The sequence below is a fragment of the Ambystoma mexicanum genome, chromosome 6q (genome assembly GCF_040938575.1).
Source record: "Ambystoma mexicanum isolate Mex_15411 chromosome 6q, UKY_AmexF1_1, whole genome shotgun sequence".
NCBI classification, from domain to species: domain Eukaryota; kingdom Metazoa; phylum Chordata; class Amphibia; order Caudata; family Ambystomatidae; genus Ambystoma; species Ambystoma mexicanum.
This window is the reverse complement of record NC_090937.1, coordinates 1,260,467,839-1,260,489,764: the sequence shown is the minus strand read 5'-3', so window position 1 is coordinate 1,260,489,764 and position 21,926 is coordinate 1,260,467,839. Positions and strand designations below refer to the sequence as shown.

Genomic DNA, 21,926 nt, shown 5'->3' with positions numbered 1-21,926 from the left:
TTCTGGCCAGTGTTTTTCTTTTTTTTATTGCAGGACCTGTTACTCCACCAGCAGCAATGACAAAGGCAGCGAGTAGCCCGAGAGAAACCTAGATGTTCAGATCAGGCAAGCCGCTCAGAAGCAGGGACCAAACATGGTGTATATGACCTGCTCTTGAAGAAACAACACAGTGAACGTGAACAGGGAGCACTCCTCCATACATTTATGAGAGTACCCACGCTGACAGAATAGCTACACAAGCCAGTACATGAGAAAACCAGAACAAATTTGGACATTGTGTACCTGCAGAGGTGCCCATGGCGGAACCCTCACCAATCCGACTGGCTTGGAATGCCGGAGGACTCTAACATGAACTGGGACACTATTGTGTTGGGTCTCCATTGCCGTGGAGTGGCTGTCCTGTGAATGAAAAGGGGGCAAGGCTTACAACTTTGAATCTTAGCCTGTTTGTAATTCTTCCCCCAAAGGAAAAGAACAGCCAGGATAGACCTGGGGAACCAAGTGAGGGAGTTAGCCAGTGGAGGGAGAAAAGGGCGGACAGAAAGCAGGAAGGTGTGAGGTCAATGGGGGAGAAGGAGCACCAAGAGACCAGCTGGAAGAAGGATAACGCAAAGGAGGGTTTTGGAGATTTACTGGGGGGGTGTTCAAGGTAAGGTATTGATGGACGTTTGCGGGTGCATGGAAGTTGTTTGTTGTTTGTGGTATTTGTAGTGCGAGAGTAAGAGATTGAAAGGACAGTGTCTAAGGAGGACTTGAAAAGAGGGCGATTGAGGCAGAAGGTGTGGATGGAGTAGTAGTGTAGAGAGGGTGATAGTGGTATGAAATGGGAGTGTAATATTGGTGTGGAGACCTTAGAATAGAAGAGAGGGGTAGTATGTGGCAGACTATTAGTGAGGAGTAAGATGCAAAGGTGGAGGTGAATACTAGAGAGAGGAACATCATAGGGATAGAAGAGCAAGTGTCCCGGAGACAGAGTAGGAGGGGAAAGGGAAAGGGAGAGTGGCCACAAGATCTAGGGAGAAGAGTAGTTGAGTGTGTAAGGGAAGGTGTGAGTGGGACCTGAGTGTCTGGAAGGCACATAAATTACACACCAAGTAATCTCAGATATTTTAGAGCAGGGACCACCTACATTGTTCCCGAAGGGAGTCTTAGATAGATAGGCGGGTTTGCCTTTAGGCCATTGTCTTGAGTAAGACAGGCTTTAGACAGTAGGGGTTACCAATCTCTATTGACCATTCAGGTGTTTAGGGATGCCTGGGTAATGGAGAGAATGGCCAGCTCTTGATTAAATTGAAAGGGATGGATGCTTCTTATAGAGCCCCTAACTATTCAACAAATAAAAACCCTTGAACTGTCTTCGAAAGTTGATGTGTTCTGTGACAACTCTCTCTCTCTCTCCCTCTCTCATTTTCTCTCTCATTCTCTCTCTCTCTTGGAAGGGTTAGACCCCCCCCCCCCAGCTGGAAGAGCTTAAAAGTGAGTGGAAGATTAGGGCATGAGGAAGTTATGTTCAAACAGTAATAAGTGTGTACCTCACAAGTTACTGTATATCTCAGAAACCTGTGGGGACTGTCAAAACCCAAGCGCAAAGGCTCAATAGAATGAAAAAAAAAACTTGTAACCAACAGACCGACTGGTGACTATTAGTACCTACTGAGCCATGCAGCCACTGACCCCCAACTAAATGTGGACAAGTCAGTTACGAAGACTACCTGATAAACTAAAACAAGGGTTGAGCGCACAGACTGATACTATTCACCCCAAAAAAGAAAACGTGAGAAGAAGAGCCTGTTGGTGCTGGGAGGCACATTTCCCCTGTCTCAACTACCTTCTCCTCCCTGTGGCAACCTTGTCCAGAGAGTAGCTTCTCCTCCTGATTTAGAGGCACAAGTAGCCCTCTTGATCCCGTTCTCCAAAACATTTGGGGTCAGGGCTCAGATTGAGTGCACCAGCCATAAATAACATAAATAAACCTTCTCTTGCATGTCCTTATAACTGCCAGGCTATTATGCAAGTCTATGCAAGAAGGACAAGCATACTTGTACTTGGCGTTTAAGGGGGTTTATTGTTTCTCGGAGGCACATAGTGCCTTTCGTATCCATGATTTCATACTTTGCCACAATTCCCTGTTTTTGGCTATAACCGAAACCAAGTTCAGTGAACATTCCTTTCCCACCACCCCCATGGTTCTTACCAGCCATTTTATCTAGATAGGCGTCTTCCGTCCCTCATCAACTTCCTCCCTTCTCCTGCCACTCCTCCGTCTACCACCCATCTTGCCCCTTCCCTACCACCAACGGGCATACCACATCCCTATACACCTCTTCGGAAGACCTTCAAAGGTGGCAACCAGCTTCACCTAGCTACACTCAACTCTCGCTCTGCTGTTAAACAGTCCTCTGATAACTATCGCCTTCTTGAATATAGAGCTTGGCATTCTCTCTCGCACTGAGACGTGGTTCATTGCTAGCTCTGTCACTGCTTTTGACACATTCCTTCCTGAGGGCTACAAGATCCTCTTCAAGCCCAGGCCTAATCGGGCTGGAGGTGGAGTGTGCTTGATCTTCCCTAAAAGGGTCCCTGCTACTATTATTCCCACTCAGACCTACTCTTCCTTTGAATTCCTCGTCTGCACTCTATATACTCTATCTCACTATACCCCTCTTCTTGTCTGACCATGCTCTCCTGTCACCTGGATTTCTTAGGTCAACCAGCTAAGCCTTTGCCTGTGCTGGCAGTCTCCTTCTTCGTCATTCGACCAATGAAGCGAGTGTCCGTTGCTGATTTTGCCACCACTTTCATTCCCCCTCTCCTGCCATGGACTCCCACAATGACTCTGCCCTTGCTAATCTTCACCTCTCTTATCACCAACACCCTGGACATCCTTGCCCCTGTTATGAGGATCCGCATGAAGCCTACCTCCAAGCGCAACATCTGGTATGACTCCAACATAGCCTCTCTGAAACGCATGTGCAGAGTTGCAAAGCGGACGTGGAGGGCATCAGGCACATCCTCTGACAGACTGGCCTGCCTCTTGATCCAAAGGCAATACAGAGTCTCCATCCACTCGTAGAAGAGGGCCCATATACAAGCCTGCATCTCTGGGGCCACTAACAACACAGGCAAACTGTTTAAAATCTGCAAGGAACTCCACACTCCTTCTGCAGTTTCTACTTCTCCCCTGCCATCCCTGACCGTCAGTACTTCACTGGCCTCCCACTTCTTAACAAAAATCCAGGATTGCCTTTCCTTACTCTCCTCTACTCCCCTCCCTCCTACCGCCCTAACTCTCAGGCCTCCCTTCGCCCCCCTGTCCCTTTACCTCCGACTCTCCTATTTCTCGCCAATAGCACTGGATGAGGTCTCTAGACAAGTCCTCTCTATGAAAGTCTCCTCCATACAGGTACTCCCTGTTCCGCCAGAACTATCAAGGACAACATTGCCTCCCTTGCACCAGCCTTGGCCGATTTCTGTAATCACTCCTTTGCCATTGGCTCCTTCTCGCTGTCCCTGAAGCGCTCCCTTGTGCATCCTCTCCTCAAAAAGCCCTCTGCCTACCCCTCCTGCCCATCTAACTACTGCCATATCTGCATTATTCCCTTCCTGGGCAAATTCCTGGAGAAGCTGGTCATCTCCCAACTGATCCAACAGTGAATCTGTTGGTTGTCTCCATGACCACCATTCCGAGCAGCCCAAGGCACCGAAACTGTTCTACAGAGCATCCGTGAAGACTTGCTCTCAAATCTCGATTCCAGCTCTCCATTCGTTCTTATTCTTCTGGATCTTTCCTCTGCCTTCGACCTGGTCAATCATGCCACCCTGACAAATCGGCTCTGTGACACCCTTGGCATCACTGGCCTGGAACTTGACTGCTTGACCTCATTCTAATACAACCAACCTCTGCAGGTTCAGCTGGGCCCTTTTCTCTCCCCTGTCACACTCAGGCTCTATCCTCTTACTGTAGCTCTTCAACGTCTACTTTGCCCTCTGGCCCACCTGATCTATTCACTTCCAGTGTTATGCAGACGACACACAGCTCTCCTTCAAGCTTCCCTCTACTGCCTCCTCTTCCTCCTCTCTCATCCCTGACTGTCTGACTGCTATTCAGGCATGGTGTGCTATCAATGATCTCTGCCTTAATGTCAGTAAGACTGATATCCTTCAAGTTGGGACCCCTGCTCCCTCCTACCCTCTAGCTGCCCTCTATGGGTCCCCTCCCCCTCACCCTCTTGTGAGGGGAACCACCTTGTTGTCATCACTTTGCGAACCTTGCCAAGAAGGCCCACTATCAGCGGCACCTCCTCAGAGGCATTCTCCCTTTCCTCACCTTCCCCCAGAAACTCAATGTCTCCAGAGCTCTGGTCCTATCTAGGCTGAACTACTGCAACAGCTTCTTCCTCAATCTTCATTTATCCTTCATTCGCCCCCCTCAACTAATCCAGAACAGGACTGCACGACTTAACCCTGGCCTCAAGACCAGGAACCGCATCTCTCTAGCCCTAAAATCTCTCCACTGGCTCCCCGTTGCTGCTTGGATTAAGTCCAAGACCCTCTGCATCATCCACAAGGCTTTCTGGGCCTTGTGATCCCACTACATCCAACTCGCTCTCGCTAAATACCTCCCTGCTAGAGCCCTTCGGCCCTCTAGCTCCAACTCTCTGCAGATCAGACGCTTGTCTAAGCAGAGAGTGGGGGGTAGATTTCTCTCCTCCGCAGTAGCCTCCCTCTGGAATGCTCTCCCTGCCCCTCTAAGGCTGAGACGAATCTCCTTAAGTTCTGGAAGCTCCTCGAGACTCTCCTTTTCTTTTCCTGTCCTTTCCCTCTCCCCTGCTAACATCCATCTGCCGCAGAGACTGGCTGCCTGGTTCCTTCTGAGTTCTACATGGCACCAGGCCCCCCACCGAGTCCACCCCTCTCCTCGCACTTAGCATGTGAACCCTCACCCTTTGCAATCCTTGGTACTTGCCATCCTGCCCTCCCTTTAGCACTCTCCTAGCCCCTGTGGCTTTATTCCCCCCATCCTCCTCGCCCCTTTCACTTGCACTCTCTCCTCTTTACCCTGCACTTCCCTTCCCTCCATAGCATTTCGCATTCGCACAGACCGGCACTCCCTCCGCCACCTCTCCCTTGCACTTGTTACTGCACTTGCACAATCAGGATGTCACAAGGCATAGTTGGACTGTTATTGTTATCTTTGTTCCTTGTCCCTAACTTTCTCCCTAATTTGTCTTGTGGCACCTTGAACCACCTCCCGTCGCTCCCTCTCTTCATCCTCTGTCCCTCCAGTTCTCATGCATGCTCTCTCATCCTCTCATCTTTCTTCTCCCCTTGCCTAACATTTCACTACTCGCCTAACCTATTACAACAGCCTTCTTCTCAACCTACACCCCTCTTCTCTATCTCTGCTTGCTAAAAAACTTGTATTTGTTTATAAAAACTTCAAGTTACAAATTTATATTACACATGAAATTCTCTAAAAGAAATACCGCGTTTTGATTCTTAAAAATCAGTAATAAAAGACCACATGGTGTTAAAGCAATAAGAGTACATAACAGAGGAGAGCATTGCTTGCAGCCTCATACCACATTCTAGTAATCGTCCATCAGGCTTTGGCCGCTTCATTGTCAAACCGCATTGTTTCTGCTACAGAGCAGGCTCCCACAGCCTTCAAAACAGGTTTCAAATACAGTTTTCTCAGTGTTCTTGTACTAGGACAGATCTATAGAAAGTTTAGCAGAGTTTAACAACCGACACATGGCACATTTCCCACCTCTGTATCCTTCCATGATTTTGTGAAAAAAGCCCAGCCTCATCCGGAAGTACAGAGATCCTTCGTATGCTGGGGTAATCAGATCAAAATACCTCTGATATCCCTGTTCTATGCCCAGTTCAATGTATACTCTCCCAGTCGTAAGGGTCTGGGCTATCGTTATTAAGTGGGCCCTTGATCTGTCTTTAGCAGAATCTTTTAGGTCCCTAAGAGACCGCTGTGAACAGGCAGTAGGATTTTCCCAGAGTTCACCCGCTTCAAGGGCATACAAAGTTTTTGACATGGAGCACCCAGCCCAAGCTTTTACCTCCCTCCAAAGCCATCAAATACGACAGTGCATCCCGCTAACTCTCCAGCCCCTCATTATGCCATAGTTTTAACCAGTACAAAGCAGGTTTGAGGCCAACTGGGACGACACTGGAGTGATGTCCAGTTCAAGATATACCAAAGCCGATTGAGCACTTTCAGGAAGTATAAGCAATTTCTTCAAGAACTCACGTTCACAAAGGTCCAGTTTCCCTCATGCAACATACCCCCATATTTCCGAAACATAAAGGACTGCGGGAAGGGCCTGGTTTTTATAAAGCTTAAGGGCTGGGAACACTGTTCCACTATCATGCCATATATGAAAGCCTCTAAAAGCCCCACTATTTTTCCTCTGGGTTATTTCAGAGTTTTCCAACTCTGAGCTCCAGCCCCCTGTCTCATGAAACCGGACTTCCAGATAGTCAAAAAACCCAACCTGCTGCCGAGGGAGACCATTCACCATGATATTCATGGCACTACTTTTTACTAACCTTGGTTTGAAAACCATTACTTTAGATTCCTCAATATTTAGCTGCAAGGACAACTCTTTACATTTGTTGTAAAAGAGTGCAGGATATTTCTTGTCTACCATTTTGGGGCAGTCCTGTCAATCTCTCATCTATGATTTCCTGTATATATACGTTAAAAAGGAGAGGAGCCAGGACGCACGCCTGTCTGACAGAAAGACCCAAAAAGACAGAATTTAAAAGATTGAATGGGACATTTGGTCGATTTTCGGCCAAACAAAAAATTCGACCAGCCGAAAAATTCGACCAAATGCCCCATTCAGAGTCATTATAGTGAACAAGGAGAGAGGGAGCTGTGGGGGTGTCCCCCGCACCCTTGTTCACTATAATATAAGCAGGGGATGCAGGAGTCTCCCCCCACACCCGTTCGCATAAAGTAAAAAAAAAAGGACCTGGCAGCACCAGTTCCCGATCACGGAAGTGAATGGGAACAGGCGTTGCAGGGACAAAGAGAGTCGGTGGCACACAGCCGTGTGTGCCACCGACGGGTAAGTAAGGGGGTGGGTGGGATCGGGGTATCCCAAATGGCTGCAGGAGGAAATACCAATGTTATTTTCATGCAAATAACATTCGGTCATTTCGGATATGACCAAATCACCCAAATTCCTGTCTGACACAGTTTATCAACCTTAAACGAATGCGTCTCCTCGACTCCAAGGCCGTTCGTACTGTTGCCGAGGAGTTCGTATAAGAGCGTCCTAACTATCGAGACCAAAGGAAGGGGTACTTTTCTTCATAACAAAATCTTCCATAGAGCTTCTCTAGGGACAGAATCAAAAGCTGTGCGTAGATCTAAAAACATGGCATCTCATCTCGGATTTTGCACTGTTGCATACTTCTGAATCAACAGGTATGGCATGAAACACTAGTCGATTGTGCCCTGTTTTTTTCTAAAACCCGCCTGTGGGTCATTGATCATATTGTTCAAATCTAAACAGTCCTGTAGCTGACTCAGAATTATCTTTGCAAAGATGTTCCCTGCTCCATCCAATGACGATATTGGATGGTAGTTAGCGGGGCTATCCCTGCCGCACTTTTTGTACAGTGGGATTAGGACCGATCTTTGCCAAGAGGTGGCACCAAGCTCTGTGCAATATTTGCATTAAAGACTTTACACAGAGTCAGGGCCCACACTCCTACCTCATCTTTAAACAGGTCTGATGGAATAAGATCAGGACTGGAAGCCTTCCCAGTTTTTTGTGCCCTCAGGGCTCTCCTCCACATTTTGCACAGATAAGGAGTTCCAAAAGTAGATATGAGTGGAGTTCCAAAAGTTAGAACTAAAATGTAATCGCTTTTCCAGTCCAATTGAGAAGTGGAGTTACCAGTCATCTCCGTTGATACTGCATTGGAGCATACAATCACCCTTCAGCTTCCAAAATAGTATGTTATCCCCACTCTCAAATGCATTGAAGAGAGCGCTCCATTGCTCCTGGGCAAATACTCTCTTCCTTGTTCTAATTAGGCTTTTATATTCCGATCTTAGGGAACGTTGTTTTTCACGGTCTATCCCTGGAGCTGCATTCACACAGATCATCATTTTTTTTTTTCGCTTCTCTAAAAGTAGGATCGTACCAGCCTTTCTGGGGATGTGTCTTTCTCTTGACTACCACCACTGGCAATGTTGTATGTGGGATCAAATTACCCTTAGGTTTCTCTAACTCACTCAGGTTCACTTCATGTGAGGTTCTTTAACTACTGATAGTTACCATGTTATCCATGATGGCACTATAAATAGCAGGCTTAAGTTCCAGGTCCATCAGACTGGCCCATTTGTTGTTTTGTTGGAATGTCTCCTGATGCTGATTGGGTGATCATTTTTAGGCTCCTGGCAATTTCATAGAGCTAACCACCTGATCACTTTCAATCGTGGCCAGACCTTGAAATCACTCCTCCCAAGCCCAATCTTTCCCGAGATTAAGATATAGCCGATTAACGAATCTCCCATGCTTCCCCAGAAAGTTTTAATAGCTGGTTGCTCATTCTGGAACCGCCCATTGCAAGCCCTCAAATTAAAATTATGCAAAACAAAGGCCATGTTTAATGTTAAATGATGAATCTTCCTAGGGGGAGGACCATTGACACTAGATTGCCCCAATTGCAGTTGCGTTGGTCGGGCTATGCAGACGCCTTAGTTTTATTAGACTATATTCCCCATGGTCTACAAAATAGGCTGAACAGCCTGGTAGAGTTTGCGAAAGAAAATGAGCTGGAAATAAATATCAGCAAAACCAAGGCGATGGCCTTTTTAGACAAAAGAAAACAATCTAGATATTACATATATAAATGGTATATTGATAAAACACAAATTGAGCATGTAATCTCCTATAAATACCTAGGGGTGATTATTGACGATAAACTAAGTTGGAAACAACATTGGCGAGAGATCAAAATGAAATGTATGAAAACTACTGGAGCCATTAGTGATTTTATCGGCAGACAAGGAGGCCTCTCTGTCAATACTGTCCTATTATTATATTCAACGAAAATTATCTTGTGTCTACTTTATGCTGCTGAGATTTGGGGGGAAAGGTTTTGCAATGAAATGTTTGAAGGAAGGATTTTAAGATGGCTTTTTAGATTACCTAATGCTGTTTCTTGTGAATACATTTTACTAGAAGGTGATTTTAGATATGCAAGTGATATGGTAGAATTAAAAGTTGCCATGTTATTTGTGAAATTATGCACTTTAAATAACCACACTTTTGTAGTTGATCTGATGAAGATGTTTAATGAAGGAGATAATCCGCAAAATCTAAAAAACATCTATTTCCTATATACGATTTATGTGAAATGGGCAAAGCAAAATGCATATAGTTGGCTATTTTATTCTCATGCAAAAGTTAAATGGCTGCTGAACGAAACAATATATACCTTAGCAAAAGAAAGAGATATGGTACATTTAGCTGCCAAATCTAATAGTGGCATGTTCCTTGAATACTGAACGTTGGACACTGGAAAACCTAAATATTTATTTGCATATACTCGTGCTGATATAGTGAGATCTTACATGCATTTGCATCCCTGTGCCACTTTATTATTCGAACCATGGTGGGCAAAGTGGGCTGGCAAAAAATTCCTTTGCTTGCATATATATCCAACGCTCTCGGGGAGGCCAACCTTAGTGATCTTTTTCCACCAGTCTCACTTATAATTAAGAGTGAGGCATCTAGTTATAAAACTGTGGTCCGAGAGGCCATAGTAAGGAAAAGAACACTTCGGGAACACGGCAACAAATGTGATTAATATCACACTATGATTAGTAGGCCCTCGGGGATCCAACCCTATTTAATATGGAGCCCTTATAAAAAGGACAGGTGGCTTATCACAAGGGCACGTTTTGACTCCCTTCTCCTGCAAGCAACTTCAGCTAGGTGGAAGGGAACCAAAGACGGGGCCGGCTGTCCGGTTTGCGGAGATCAGCTGGAAGATCTGGCTCATTTTATGATCTTTTGCCTGGGGTACGCAGGCATCCGAAGGGCAACTTTGCTACCCGCCCTAAGCAAAACCAAGGAGCGCCATTATAAAGCTGCACTTATTTATTTACTTAGTGCTGACTGCGTTTTTACAGCATGGGCATTGCTTACATTCCTAAAAAGAGCATTGTGGTTTAGGAAAAATTTGCTCAGGCTCCAGGAGGACGAATGCAAACTATGAACCATCTTTACAATGGATATACCTCGCATATTGACTTTTATTGTGCCCCTGTTCAAATTGGATCCCACGATGTAATGAATGTGAACTTAATATTGTTCAATTTATCTGTATGTCTCATTTTAACCCCAAGCACTAGTTTTTAGGAATTGTGATTTTTTTTATGGATTGTATGTACTTGTGTATTAATTGATCGTTTGATGAATTTTTTTTTAAATTTGAATAAACATGTCTGACTGACTGGCATGCTTTTTAAATATAACAAATGTGATACCATGGAAATTATTGGCGCTAGATTGGGCATAGCAAGAAATTCAAGACTGTGTAGACTATGTGGTTGTGCAATTATAGAATCTGCTAAACATCGTATATGTGAGTGTGAAAGCTTAAAGAACTTGAGGAATTTATACTTGAAACGATACAATAATGCTTCTACAACAGCTGAAATGGAAAAAATAAGGCAATACCTGCTAGAAGGCAATGATATTAACTTAATCTATCATATGATGACATTTTATAATCTAATTTTAACGGTTTAAAGAAATTTGTCATTAGGAATTTTATATGTATGAGTGGATATTTTAAATCTCTGTTAAAATGTGTTTAGTGACATATGGGTGTATTGATGTTTTGTATGTATGTATTATGTAATATGTAAAGCCAATTGTGCTATAAGCATATTTAATAAATAAATAAATAGATTGCCCCAAGCTGTCCATAGTCCCTCTAGTGGCCCTATCGCTCAATTTGCAGATTTAAGTTCCCAGCCAGGATGATACTGAATTTTCCTGACCTCCCAAAAGCCCTGGAATCAGTTATCCCCTGTAACTTCTCAGCCATTTCCATTTTCTTCAGGCCTGTGGGACCTGTTGTAGTTATGAAACAAGTGCAAAACGTTTCCCTCTCTGGTGTTCACTAGCATAAGCTGTATTCCATGCACCAGTTGACTGGCTGGTGATATTCCATCTCAGATTGACATCCACGCATGCCAAAAGTCACTCACTTGGCCTTCTCTCAGGTCCTTTTACAGCCAGCACACAGAAGGTTTTATAGCCTTGAATTGGGACTGGTGCATATGCCCACGTCAACTGCAATAAAATCACCTGATACCCACGTACAAAGGAGCACCATTCTGAATCTACTAGGAGGCTGGCCAATCCCGCTACATTTCACGATAGGAGTGTAAACTCAGACACCCAGGCTATTCTGCTTGGAGCTCTAGCCAGTCAGTCGACTGCGCTCAAATCCTCCTCTGGGACAGCTGCCTTTGCAGTTATACCCTCCCTCCCTAGACAAAGTTTTGTTCTCGTAGCCCCCTCCTCATTGCTGGCCCTGCCCAGCCTATCCTGCACCCGCCCCTCTAGAGTATTATGGAATGTATCAGCTGACTTTATTTACATTGTCAGGCCGGTAGGTCCTAAGATTAATTCCTAGTATCCCCTCCACTAAGTCCCACGAACGCAGATGTACCTGAATATAATGCAATCCAGACTCAGGAAGGGGCGCTCTGGTACACTTGTCAATATCACTTATTATAGACCAGCAACTTCTGATGCACCGAAACCAGTGCGTACATTTGTTAATCAGAGCCTCCTGATCCTCATACGATCTAGGTGTTAGTCGGAGAACATTAGCCTTAATAACAGAGGGATGGCCTTTACAAGCCGAGACATTCTCTCTGGCATTTTTGGACCAGTGAGTTTGAAGGCCTCCTAGTTGGATAATCACAGGGACAGGTTTTGCTGAGTTGGGTTATCACAGGGACATGTTTTTCTGAGTTACTATTTAAATTACAAATGTAACTTTCATTTATTTGTTTTTGAACAGCGCTTGCACTTCCTGGAGAGTCAGGTTTTGGATGCTTTAATTGTAGTCTTGAAGATTTGAGAGGCTGTAACACGTGTGATTGGTGTAATGACAATAACTCACCCTTGAGCAACGACTCTGCTGCCACTGACCATTTATAGTAATGTACCCCATTGACTGCAAGGTTGAATTAATGTAAACTAGACAGTGCATACTCCTCATTTTACACACTATTTTTATAATTAGTACTGGTTTGCTTTCAATGGAAAAAATTGTTACAGATGATTCATCTTATTATACAATCCTAAAATGCAAGGAAAATAAATCTGCACAGTTCTCTGTTTCGCTCCATGAGCATCTACACACAACACAGCAGAAGCTGAAAGAAAGGAAACCATTCCTTTTATCGCAGTGTGCAGTTTCTTTTTTGAAAGGCTTCAGAGAAATAGATTCTGTTTCAGAAGCTTTTCTCCATGGCTTGCAATTACATCCATGTAGATAAAAATCAAAAGAAGCATTCTGGTTTCTGTGAAGTAACCTGACCTTTGCACTGCCCTCTGATCTAAACGTGTACGTAAATGCACACAGGAAAATAATAAAGCTGCGTATTTACAAGATTTTCATGCATAAAAAGACCAGGTACACACCTTATCTGGAGGCATGCATGTACACCTACGTACTTGTAAGGAAGGAGGGGGTCAGTTGAGCCACCCTCCCATACATTCTATGCGAAAGGGATCACTTGCTCTTGTACTAATGGGGGACGCCTCTGGCATAAGCAGAGGTGGGGCTATTGAAAGACACACTTGGACTCCATTTTGTGTACCCTCGACTCCATCTTTAGACTAGGCTGCATTCTGGCATTGAGAAGTCTCCTCTCCCCTCAGCAGCGCTGCGCACACAGCGAGCACTGACAGCCGCTACCTTTTTTCAACACTTTTTCCTCCTGCGCCTTCGCCTCCCAAGTCCGTTTCTCACAGATGCTCTGCGACAGTATATTGCAAACAAACAATGGGCCTCATTAGGAGGAGTGCAGTAGAGCGTTAATGGTGCTGGTAGAGCTGCCAGCGCCATTACGAGGCGTGCTCGCGGGTCCTGCTAAGGACGTCTGGTAAAACCAGGCGTCCTTAGCGGGACCCGCTGGCAGACCAGGATGCTAACAACGGGCCTGTCATTAACGGGCCTGCTGTTATCATCCTCCCCATTCCCATTGAGCCCTATGGGGGCTCAAATGAGAATGGGGATGTACCGGGTCCGGGTTCCAGGTATAGGGAATTACCGGGCCCTCCAAGGTCGGAATGGCCCGGTATTTCCCCATTCCAGGAACCCGGCCCTGGTACCCAGTATGGGGGTAGCCATGCCACTAAAAGCGGCATGGCTACCTCCATACTCGTAATGAGACCCAATGTATTCTTCTTCCTCTTCTTCTGAGATCACTGTCCTGTGTGTGACCAAGCTGATCCATGACTTGCAGTCTATCCATCTCAACAAACCTGCTCTTGCACCTCTCACCCCCCTCTGTCAGAAAATGACTGCTTGCTCAACCTTGTGCCCCTTCAAAGCTATTATTTTGATGTACCAGAAGTATGACCCTTCTTTGTTGACCACCCTAGAGTGCCCCTAATAAAACCAGACCTCTGCCACAATATATTCTGTCCTAAACAAACCTATGTCCCTCCACCCCCTTCCCGCTCTGATGTGCCAGACCTGACAGCTATCAATCCCAACGCCCACAGGTTACCTCAGGTGCAAGAACCCCACATACCTCACCTCGCCAGTGACCCAAAGTGGGATAGTGTAAACCCGCGTGTAAAATGTATAGGTCTCTAATATTTACTCAAAGGTATAGTGATGATCCTTATTTACTGCATGTCTAGGATAAGTGCGTAGATTAGCCTGGTCAGAACCAGCCACCTCTTCGACCTGACTCAACCTTCACCTCGCACGGACCGGCCCAGATGAACCATGTGATGTCCACCCTCCTGCCAAGTCATCAACCAATCCCGTGGAGCCGGCCCTTACAGAACTATATGTGCACCTCCTTGCTAACCAATGGAACTGTAACTTGTAGACTGTATAGTAATAGTCACTGATGACGCTGTAACCCTTTAAAACATAATGTTTCTGTATTGTTTGCCAGAGTGCTCTCAAGGCAGCAGAGTTCTCTAGATGCTGAATTTTACATAAAGCTTTGATAACTCACTAAACCAATCTCTTGGTTTAATTCCCTACTGGGATGTGTCCTTTATTCTGAGTTTGTTGGTGAAGTGGGGAGTGAGCGCCTTCATACTTTACAAATGTATGCGCTACAATCCATATATATATGGAAGAGGCGGGCAGAAGAAAATCTCCTCTGCCTGCAAGCGGCGGCACTCACTCCACTCACTTCAATAATGAACTCTAACTCCCACAGGCTTAGGCCGATTCCTTTATTGTGATAAACGTGGACATCAAAAGCAGCAAACAACAAAGGGTTTCACCCTTGCGGGCTTTGTCATATATATTATGAGAAACCTCAGGGTTTTCGCCCATGCAAATCCCAGGTATCATTTATCCAGGTGGCCAGGGAGGGGCCATCGCTTTTGGATGCCAACCCTGGGGGCAGACAAGCGAGGGAGGATCACCCGAGTGAGGGATCCTTGGGAGATGGGAGTAGAGAACCCTTGGTCGAGAGATGGTATGTTCCAACACAAGAGAACACAATGGATAAATATATATCCAGAGGTACTTAAGGGTATGCCGGTGTACCCATTATCAATTCTGAGAAACCCCTAAAATATGCTCCTAGGAAAAAGAAGAAACACAGACCCAGAAAATCCATGAAACCCTGTAACCAACTGCGCTATTCTAAACACTCATCGTCCCCTCTTTTATTTTCCCCTAATTGCTATCCAGACCAAGAAGCTCATGTACTGATATCCTCCTCGGCTGAGTAAAGAAACGAGTAAAACCAAGGGGCAGAAGACGTACGATTCCATAAGTTGTTCCCCACAAGAAAAGTATCCCCTTTTTTCCAATAACCCCAGAAGCTGACATTCCTTGCTGCAGACTGTCCCCTTTTCCCTTTGACCAAACCTCCCCACTCAGCTAAAACACAGCAAAATCCAACAGAGGCACTTTTTCATTTATATCAGTGTCCCATTAACAAGGACAGGGGAAGTCAGGCACTGAATGCAGAACACATATGAGCACTGTTCGCACACCCCAAGTATATAAAAGAAGCCAGAAGAGGTCCACGAGTCGGAGTATTCGAGCACATGGCGAACTGGGATGCCCAGAGAACCCGGGACCTGCTGGGAGAGAACATAGGGCAGAGACGCTGAGAGCCTATGGTGTACAAGGGCTAATGAAAGATTGGCAAGGGAGCTGTGTCTCCAAGGAGCCAGAAGGGGGTTAAGTGCTATGCTTTTCTCCAAAGTGAAGACTGTGAAAGGGTGTCATTATCCTGGACTAGAAAAGCCGCCCAGGAGAGTTGGAGGGGCTGGCAAGAAGCCCTTGGTCTTCAGTCGATGAGACCGCAGAGTGACGATAAGGAAATCACAACCAGTGAGTTCAAAGCCAGAGGGAGCCCGGTTGATGATAGCGGGAAAGCGCAAGGGATAAAATTTTGCAAGAAGTAAAATAATGGATGAGTGTAGAATAACCGTGTGCTGAAGAGGAAAGCTTTGATTGTCTGTTGTGAAAGTTGAAAGATGAGAGAAACAAAGTAGCAAACGTTTGCATGTACGTTAACACGTGATGAAAGGAGCTGTAGTGAACAGAGACATTGTGTATAGGAGTGAAGTTCACGCAGAGAGCTAATATGGAAGCAAGTGGAGGGGGATAGGCTTGAGGTAAAAGGCATGCTGCGACCCCATGAAAACTTGGTTATGAATTGAAAAAGGTGCTGGGAGCACGATATTGAGAAAAGCTGAAGATGAACTGTAAAAAAGCACCGTGGGGGCATGCTGGTGAAAGTAAGCCAAGATTTAACTGCAAAAAACTGGCAGGGGCACGATGAGAAGAAAATAATTAAAGGGATGCCTAAGTATCGGAGTGGTCCCACACAGGGCCGGAAGTACTGTGTGTTTATCAAAAGTCTCTGATATGTTGAACTGCTGAATAACTGTGTGAGGAAAACCAAGGTGTCAGAGTGGTCCCGCCTGGGGCCGAGGAATACTGGGCGTTGTCACAGAGGAATTGTTACCTAAAGGAACTTTAAACTTGTGTGACTAGAACTGTTTGAACTTTGTAAAAAGGAACTTTATGCAGTGCCTTTGAAAGCTGAGGAACGCATGCTGAATCCCAAGTGGCTCAAGACTTTATTTAGTCCAATCCTATGCACATTATTGTATTGGAGAGTGTGAGGGCAAGCATAGGTTTAACACACACTTTTGTTTTGACCTACTTGACTGACTTTGGACTTATATTTTTGTTGATGATCGAGACTACTTCCATTGTAGACGTAGGGCAAGTTAGGCAGTCTCCAAACTCCTTTCTTTACAAAATAAAGATTTTTATAAACTTGAATCATTGTGTCTGTGTTTCTCTCATGATACCATGCCTGTCTCAAAATATATATATTATAGGGCATGGGTCGCCGCCCTATAGTTAAGGTGAGTCAGGAAACCCGAAAAAATGAATTGCTAATAACATTTGACTCGTGCTATGGATTTGGCCGATCATGATCTTGGGACGCCCTTATATGCGCTTGACACAGAAGACAATTATTATATGATATGGTATGATATGATGGGTTATTTATAACGCGCTTAATACCCAGAGGTTTCTAAGCACGGACCCAGGGATCGAACCTGTGTTGCTCCGCCTCGTCTTGCTTCCAAGCCGAGAACGTTAGCACTGAGCTATCCTCCCGAGACAAAAAAGATTGTCTCTTCTAGTAGACTCGGAATTTAATTTGATTGATTTTGGGCTATTATGTGAAAATGAATGATTTTGAATTGAATTTGATTGACTTTGTTTGCTATTATGTTTAAATGACTGGTCCTAGATTATACAATTGGGATTAAGTAGATTGCACTTTATATCTTATGCAATTTATTATGCACTTTATAACTTTGGGGAGATACCCATTGGGATTTCTGTATGCACTTTTCTGACTATTTAAAACAAAAAATCCTTTTATTGTTTTACATTGGTATTGTATAGTTTTTTTCTACAAATGAGATTAATTATATGTATGTTTGTCTGGATTCTGTCTTCCATATTATTGGATAACTATCGTCTTCATTTAAATTATTTTTCTTTGTATAATTTGTGCAACCCTTACACACACTAACATGATAAATAATACCACTGATTACATCTATGATGGCATCAGACTTAATATCATTTATGACTTAGCTAATTAAAGCTTTGATTAACTAAATAACAATGTAGGCCGTGGCCTTTGCCATTGCCAAGACTGTGGACAGTGTCATGGCCTAGGGCCATGGCTAGTGCTTGGTTAATATTGTGCAATATACGGTGGGCACGGCCAAAGGCAGGGGCAATTGGCCATGGCTGAAGTCTGTAGATGGTGGCCCCTTAATGTGTTACAAGATACAGTATGCAAGGCCGAAGGCCGAAGGCTGGGGCCACAGCCTAGGGCCAAAGGCCATGGTTAGTGGGTGATGTGTGTTGTAAAATATATAGTTGGCACGTCTGAGGGCCGTGGCCATGGCCAAAAGCCAAAAGCCATGGCTAGGGGTCTGTTCATTTTTGAAAATATACAGTGAGCATGGCCAAAGGCTACTGCCCCTTAATGTGTTATAAAATACAGGGGGGGTAATAGGCGGGGACCGCAACATAACCCTGGACCCCCAATTAGATCATCATGGCGCAGCCCCAGGAGGCCCTACTACCCTCAAAAAGAGGGCTGCCCTCCAATCACTAATGTCTGACCTACGTCTAATTGACATCTGGAGGAATACATATGGGTAAAAGCAGAAGCAGAGACAAGTAGTGCCAACCATAGCCTCAATTTGAGATGAGGCGGGCAACCGACTGGTAGGTGAGGATAGAATAAATGCCAGATTCACAGAATTTTATAAGGAGCTATATACAGCGCCAAACGATTGCACAGCCCAGGACATAGAGTCCTTCTTAGACTCCATAGAGATCCCAAAGATTTCACCTGGTCATAGAGCCGCCCTAGACGCCCACCTTACAGCGTCAGAGATTTCAAGTGCCATAGCTGCTCTATCTGCCGGGAAAGCAACCAGCCCAGATGAGCTCTCCATAGACCTATACAAAGACCTAAGTGAAGAACTGGCACCCAGGCTCGAGGCAGTTTATAACGAGGCAATTTCTCTGGGCCGCCTCCCACAAACTATGCTCGCTGCAAACATTGTATTCCATAAGGCTGGGAGGGTCCCCGAACTATGCGGCTCGTACAGGCCCATTTCCCTCATAAATGCAGACGCCAAAATCTTGGCAAAATGCTTTGCTCGACGAATTGAGAATAGTCTCCCATTCATTATACATAAGGATCAAACTGGATTTATCCGCAACAGACACTCGAGCGATAACATCTGCCGACTGCTACACCTGGTCTCGGGGGACAGAGACTCAGACGATATATTACTGGCAGTAGACATGGAAAAGGCGTTCGACAAGGTGCAGTGGGAATTTATATTCAAGTCCTGCCCCGATACGGCTTTCCCCTTCAACTTGTCCAACTAATTAAATCATTATATTTCGGCCTGACCGCCTCCGTGGTTACCAATGGCCTTACCTCCCCGCCTTCGACTTACAATCGGGCACACGGCAGGGGTGCCCACTGTCACCCCTGCTTTATGCCCTCTCCATAGAGCTGATATCAAACAAACTCCGGGCTGACGTTGGCTGGGTCGCATCATACAGGGCCGGGAGGAGCATTGCGTGTCCTTCTACGCAGATGACATGCTCCTCTACATGAGCAATGGCCCCACTTCTCTGCCGTACATTCGAGCGCTCCTACTAGAGATCGGCCCGATGGCCGGACATAAAATGAACTGGAGTAAGTCTGAAGTTATGCCACTGCAACAAGATATCCCGTGGGACCCTGGAAGTGTAGCCCCGTTCTCATTGCAAACGCACCATATCAAATATCTAGGCATAAACATAAGTCCCTCACTAGAAAGTATACGAGATTTAAACTACCCACATGCAATTTAGAGCATTTGTCAAGACTTACGCAGATGGGACCACCTAGCCCTCTCCCTAACGGGGCGAATAAACGCACTGAAGATGAATTCGTTCCAAAAACTAATATACATCTCGATGATGATCCCAGTTAGCCCGACACCAGAGGCAATGAAAGAACTAGGCAAGGCAGTCACAAAATGTATATGGAAAGGGAAGAAGGCAAGAATCTGCCTCAAAGTACTGCAGGCTGGCTGGTAAGGCAAATGGGGGCCTCGCTGCACCATCCCTTAAAGCCTATCATCAGGCGGCCCAGGTATGCTGGATGAAGTGCTGACTTGACACAACTGACGACTCCAGCTGGAGGGCCATGGAGGTAGCTTTTATGAAACAGTTAACCCCAATCAAAATCATGGCTATACCCCCTAAAAGGCTCCCTCCTCACATTAAGAAGCACCCTATTATCGGGCCCACAATCTCCCAATGGCACAAACTGAGGGCCACGCAAGGTGTCCCAACTCAGTATGCACCACCATGGTCCAGCCTGCGTGCCATGTTGTCCTACGGACAGGCGCAGAAAAGCCATCTGAAACAAGACCACGAATGGGCCAGCATATGGCTGATGGACATAAGGGAGCAGGGGAAGTTACAGACATTCCAAAATGCAAGCATCAGGTTGGGCCTCGTCCGCAGCGACTGGCTCACGTACCATACGATACAAACCACAATCCACTCCCACAAGACACCAGGCCCACAACTCCTGACCCCAGCTCCCTGTGAGAAGGAGCTGGAACAACATCTAAAATCTTTCCCACGCCTTCACACCTTCCATCAAAGGTCAATCCCCAGCAGTCTAGACAGGAATCATACACTAGCGCTGACTTGGTCCGAGGGCCTAGGGACCCAAATAGGCATATCGGATATGTTGGACTACTATGCGGCCATACCACTAACCTCTAATCTCAAAAATACAGAAATCCAATATAAAATACTGCAGAGACTATATCACACCCCAGCTACACTGCACAGAATGGGGATAGCCCAGACAGATAAATGTTGGAAGGGGTTGCAGCGCCACTGGCACTGTGGGGCACATACTATGGCACTGCCCTGGGATCACTCTGTACTGGGGTGGGAGTGCACAAGCAGATAGGAGACATCACTGCGGCCAGCGTAACGCTGACTCCGGAGCTCATGCTATTGGGGGAAAACTCTGAAGACTGGCACATAGATGCCATAACCCGCAGACTCCCAGGTCTCATTTTGTTCACGGCCAGGAAACTCCTGGTCATCCACTGGAAATCTAAGTGGCTGGAAACTCCTGGTCCTCCACTGGAAATCCGAAGGCCATGGCTAGTGGCCCCTTAATGTGTTAAAATATACAGTGGGCATGGCCAAAGGCCGTGGGCACTGGCCATAGTCTGTTATTATTGTAATCTAATCAGAGGTTCCATAGATGTCATTATTGATGTTACCAGTGATGTCATCATGGATGTCATCTGTGATGTCATCATTGTGGTCATAGGCAGCGCAACATGGGGTGCCAAGTTAATGTGGCTTTAGCTGAATTTAAGGGGTTTTGTTGCATTAAGCTCTCACCTTAACGTCCCTGCAACTAAAGTTTTTTCTTGAATAAGAATATATATATATATATATATATATATATATATATATATATATACACGCCCTATATTTAAGGTGAGTCGGACTCCCATAGGAACCCCTCAAAATACTATTGTTCTATTGTTAATAACATTTGATTCGAGAAACTGATTTGACTGAATCTTTGAAAGTGATTAAGGACTCACAGGCCCCCCCAGACTGCAAAGTTTTGTAAGATTTGTTAGAAAATAGAAAGTTATTGAAAGTTATTAAGCGTAAAAAAACAAAGTGCGGCCTACTTCGCATTAATTTCCCATAGACAAACAAGGTCAATTTTTGCCAAGGCGCACAGCCCAAACTGCTGGACGGATTTGGACCAGGTCCGAAACAACTTGGCCACGAAACGTTGACTCGCGATCCATGCGTTGTTTGGGGCTATTCCGTAAAGTAGTTATTCAAATATTTGATATAAAATAGATATATCTCAGGATTTACCCGAGAACGTTTTTGTTTTTTTTTACAAATGAAACTACCGCCATCCGTTTTTCTCTCAATGCAAGAGGTTAATGAAACGCAGGAAAAAAACTATTTTCAGGTCAAAAACATGCAAATGTCATCAGGCTAGAGGTGGGTGGGGGTGGCTAGAGGCCACCACGTGAAATGTTTGAATTTGAGGGGTCTAGGGACTGAGTTTGCAACACAAAGCTTTCTGTAGCCTCGGCTATAGCCTCGAATATCCGACATCTCAAAGCAAACTGCGTCACAGAAACTGTGTTTTCTGCAGGGAAAAGGGAGAGAGCAGAGGAGTAGAGGCCATCTGAGGGCCTGCTGGACCTGGAACAGATGAGGGCTGTACTTGGTGAGGGCCTGGGGGGGCAGGAAAGCATTTTGCCGATATTATCGGCTATATTTGAGGCTATATTTATTTATTTGTTGATTAATTTTTTTTACATTTGTAGAGCGCACTACAGCCTGTGGCCATCGAGGCGCTGTGAACGCAGCGTAAGAAGGCTTATTTAAGGGTTACAGAAAAGCCCCCCATCAGAAGGAGTCTTAGAAATATAAGGTTACATATACATCAGTTAGCGAAGAATACATACATATTACTAGGGTTGCAAACAGAGAACCTGCAGGTTTACATGAAAAGCATGGTTTTG

General features: G+C 45.3%; 2 protein-coding genes across 7 annotated transcripts in view; one reads left to right on the top strand and one right to left on the bottom strand.

Moving 5' to 3' along the window:
* Positions 1-21,926, top strand: part of ZCCHC4 (zinc finger CCHC-type containing 4) — a 939,775-nt gene that overhangs the window by 320,128 nt on the left and 597,721 nt on the right. The window lies entirely within an intron of this gene.
* LOC138516603 (nuclear factor 7, brain-like) overlaps positions 1-21,926 on the bottom strand; it is a 208,041-nt gene that overhangs the window by 136,681 nt on the left and 49,434 nt on the right. For 2 of the 4 annotated variants that reach the window (XM_069631863.1, XM_069631860.1), the window contains exon 4: positions 283-399. The exons of the other annotated variants lie outside the window; for them this stretch is intronic. In XM_069631863.1, coding sequence (XP_069487964.1) covers positions 283-399 — 117 coding nt within the window. The remainder of the gene's footprint in view (positions 1-282; positions 400-21,926) is intronic. 4 annotated transcript variants of the gene reach the window in all.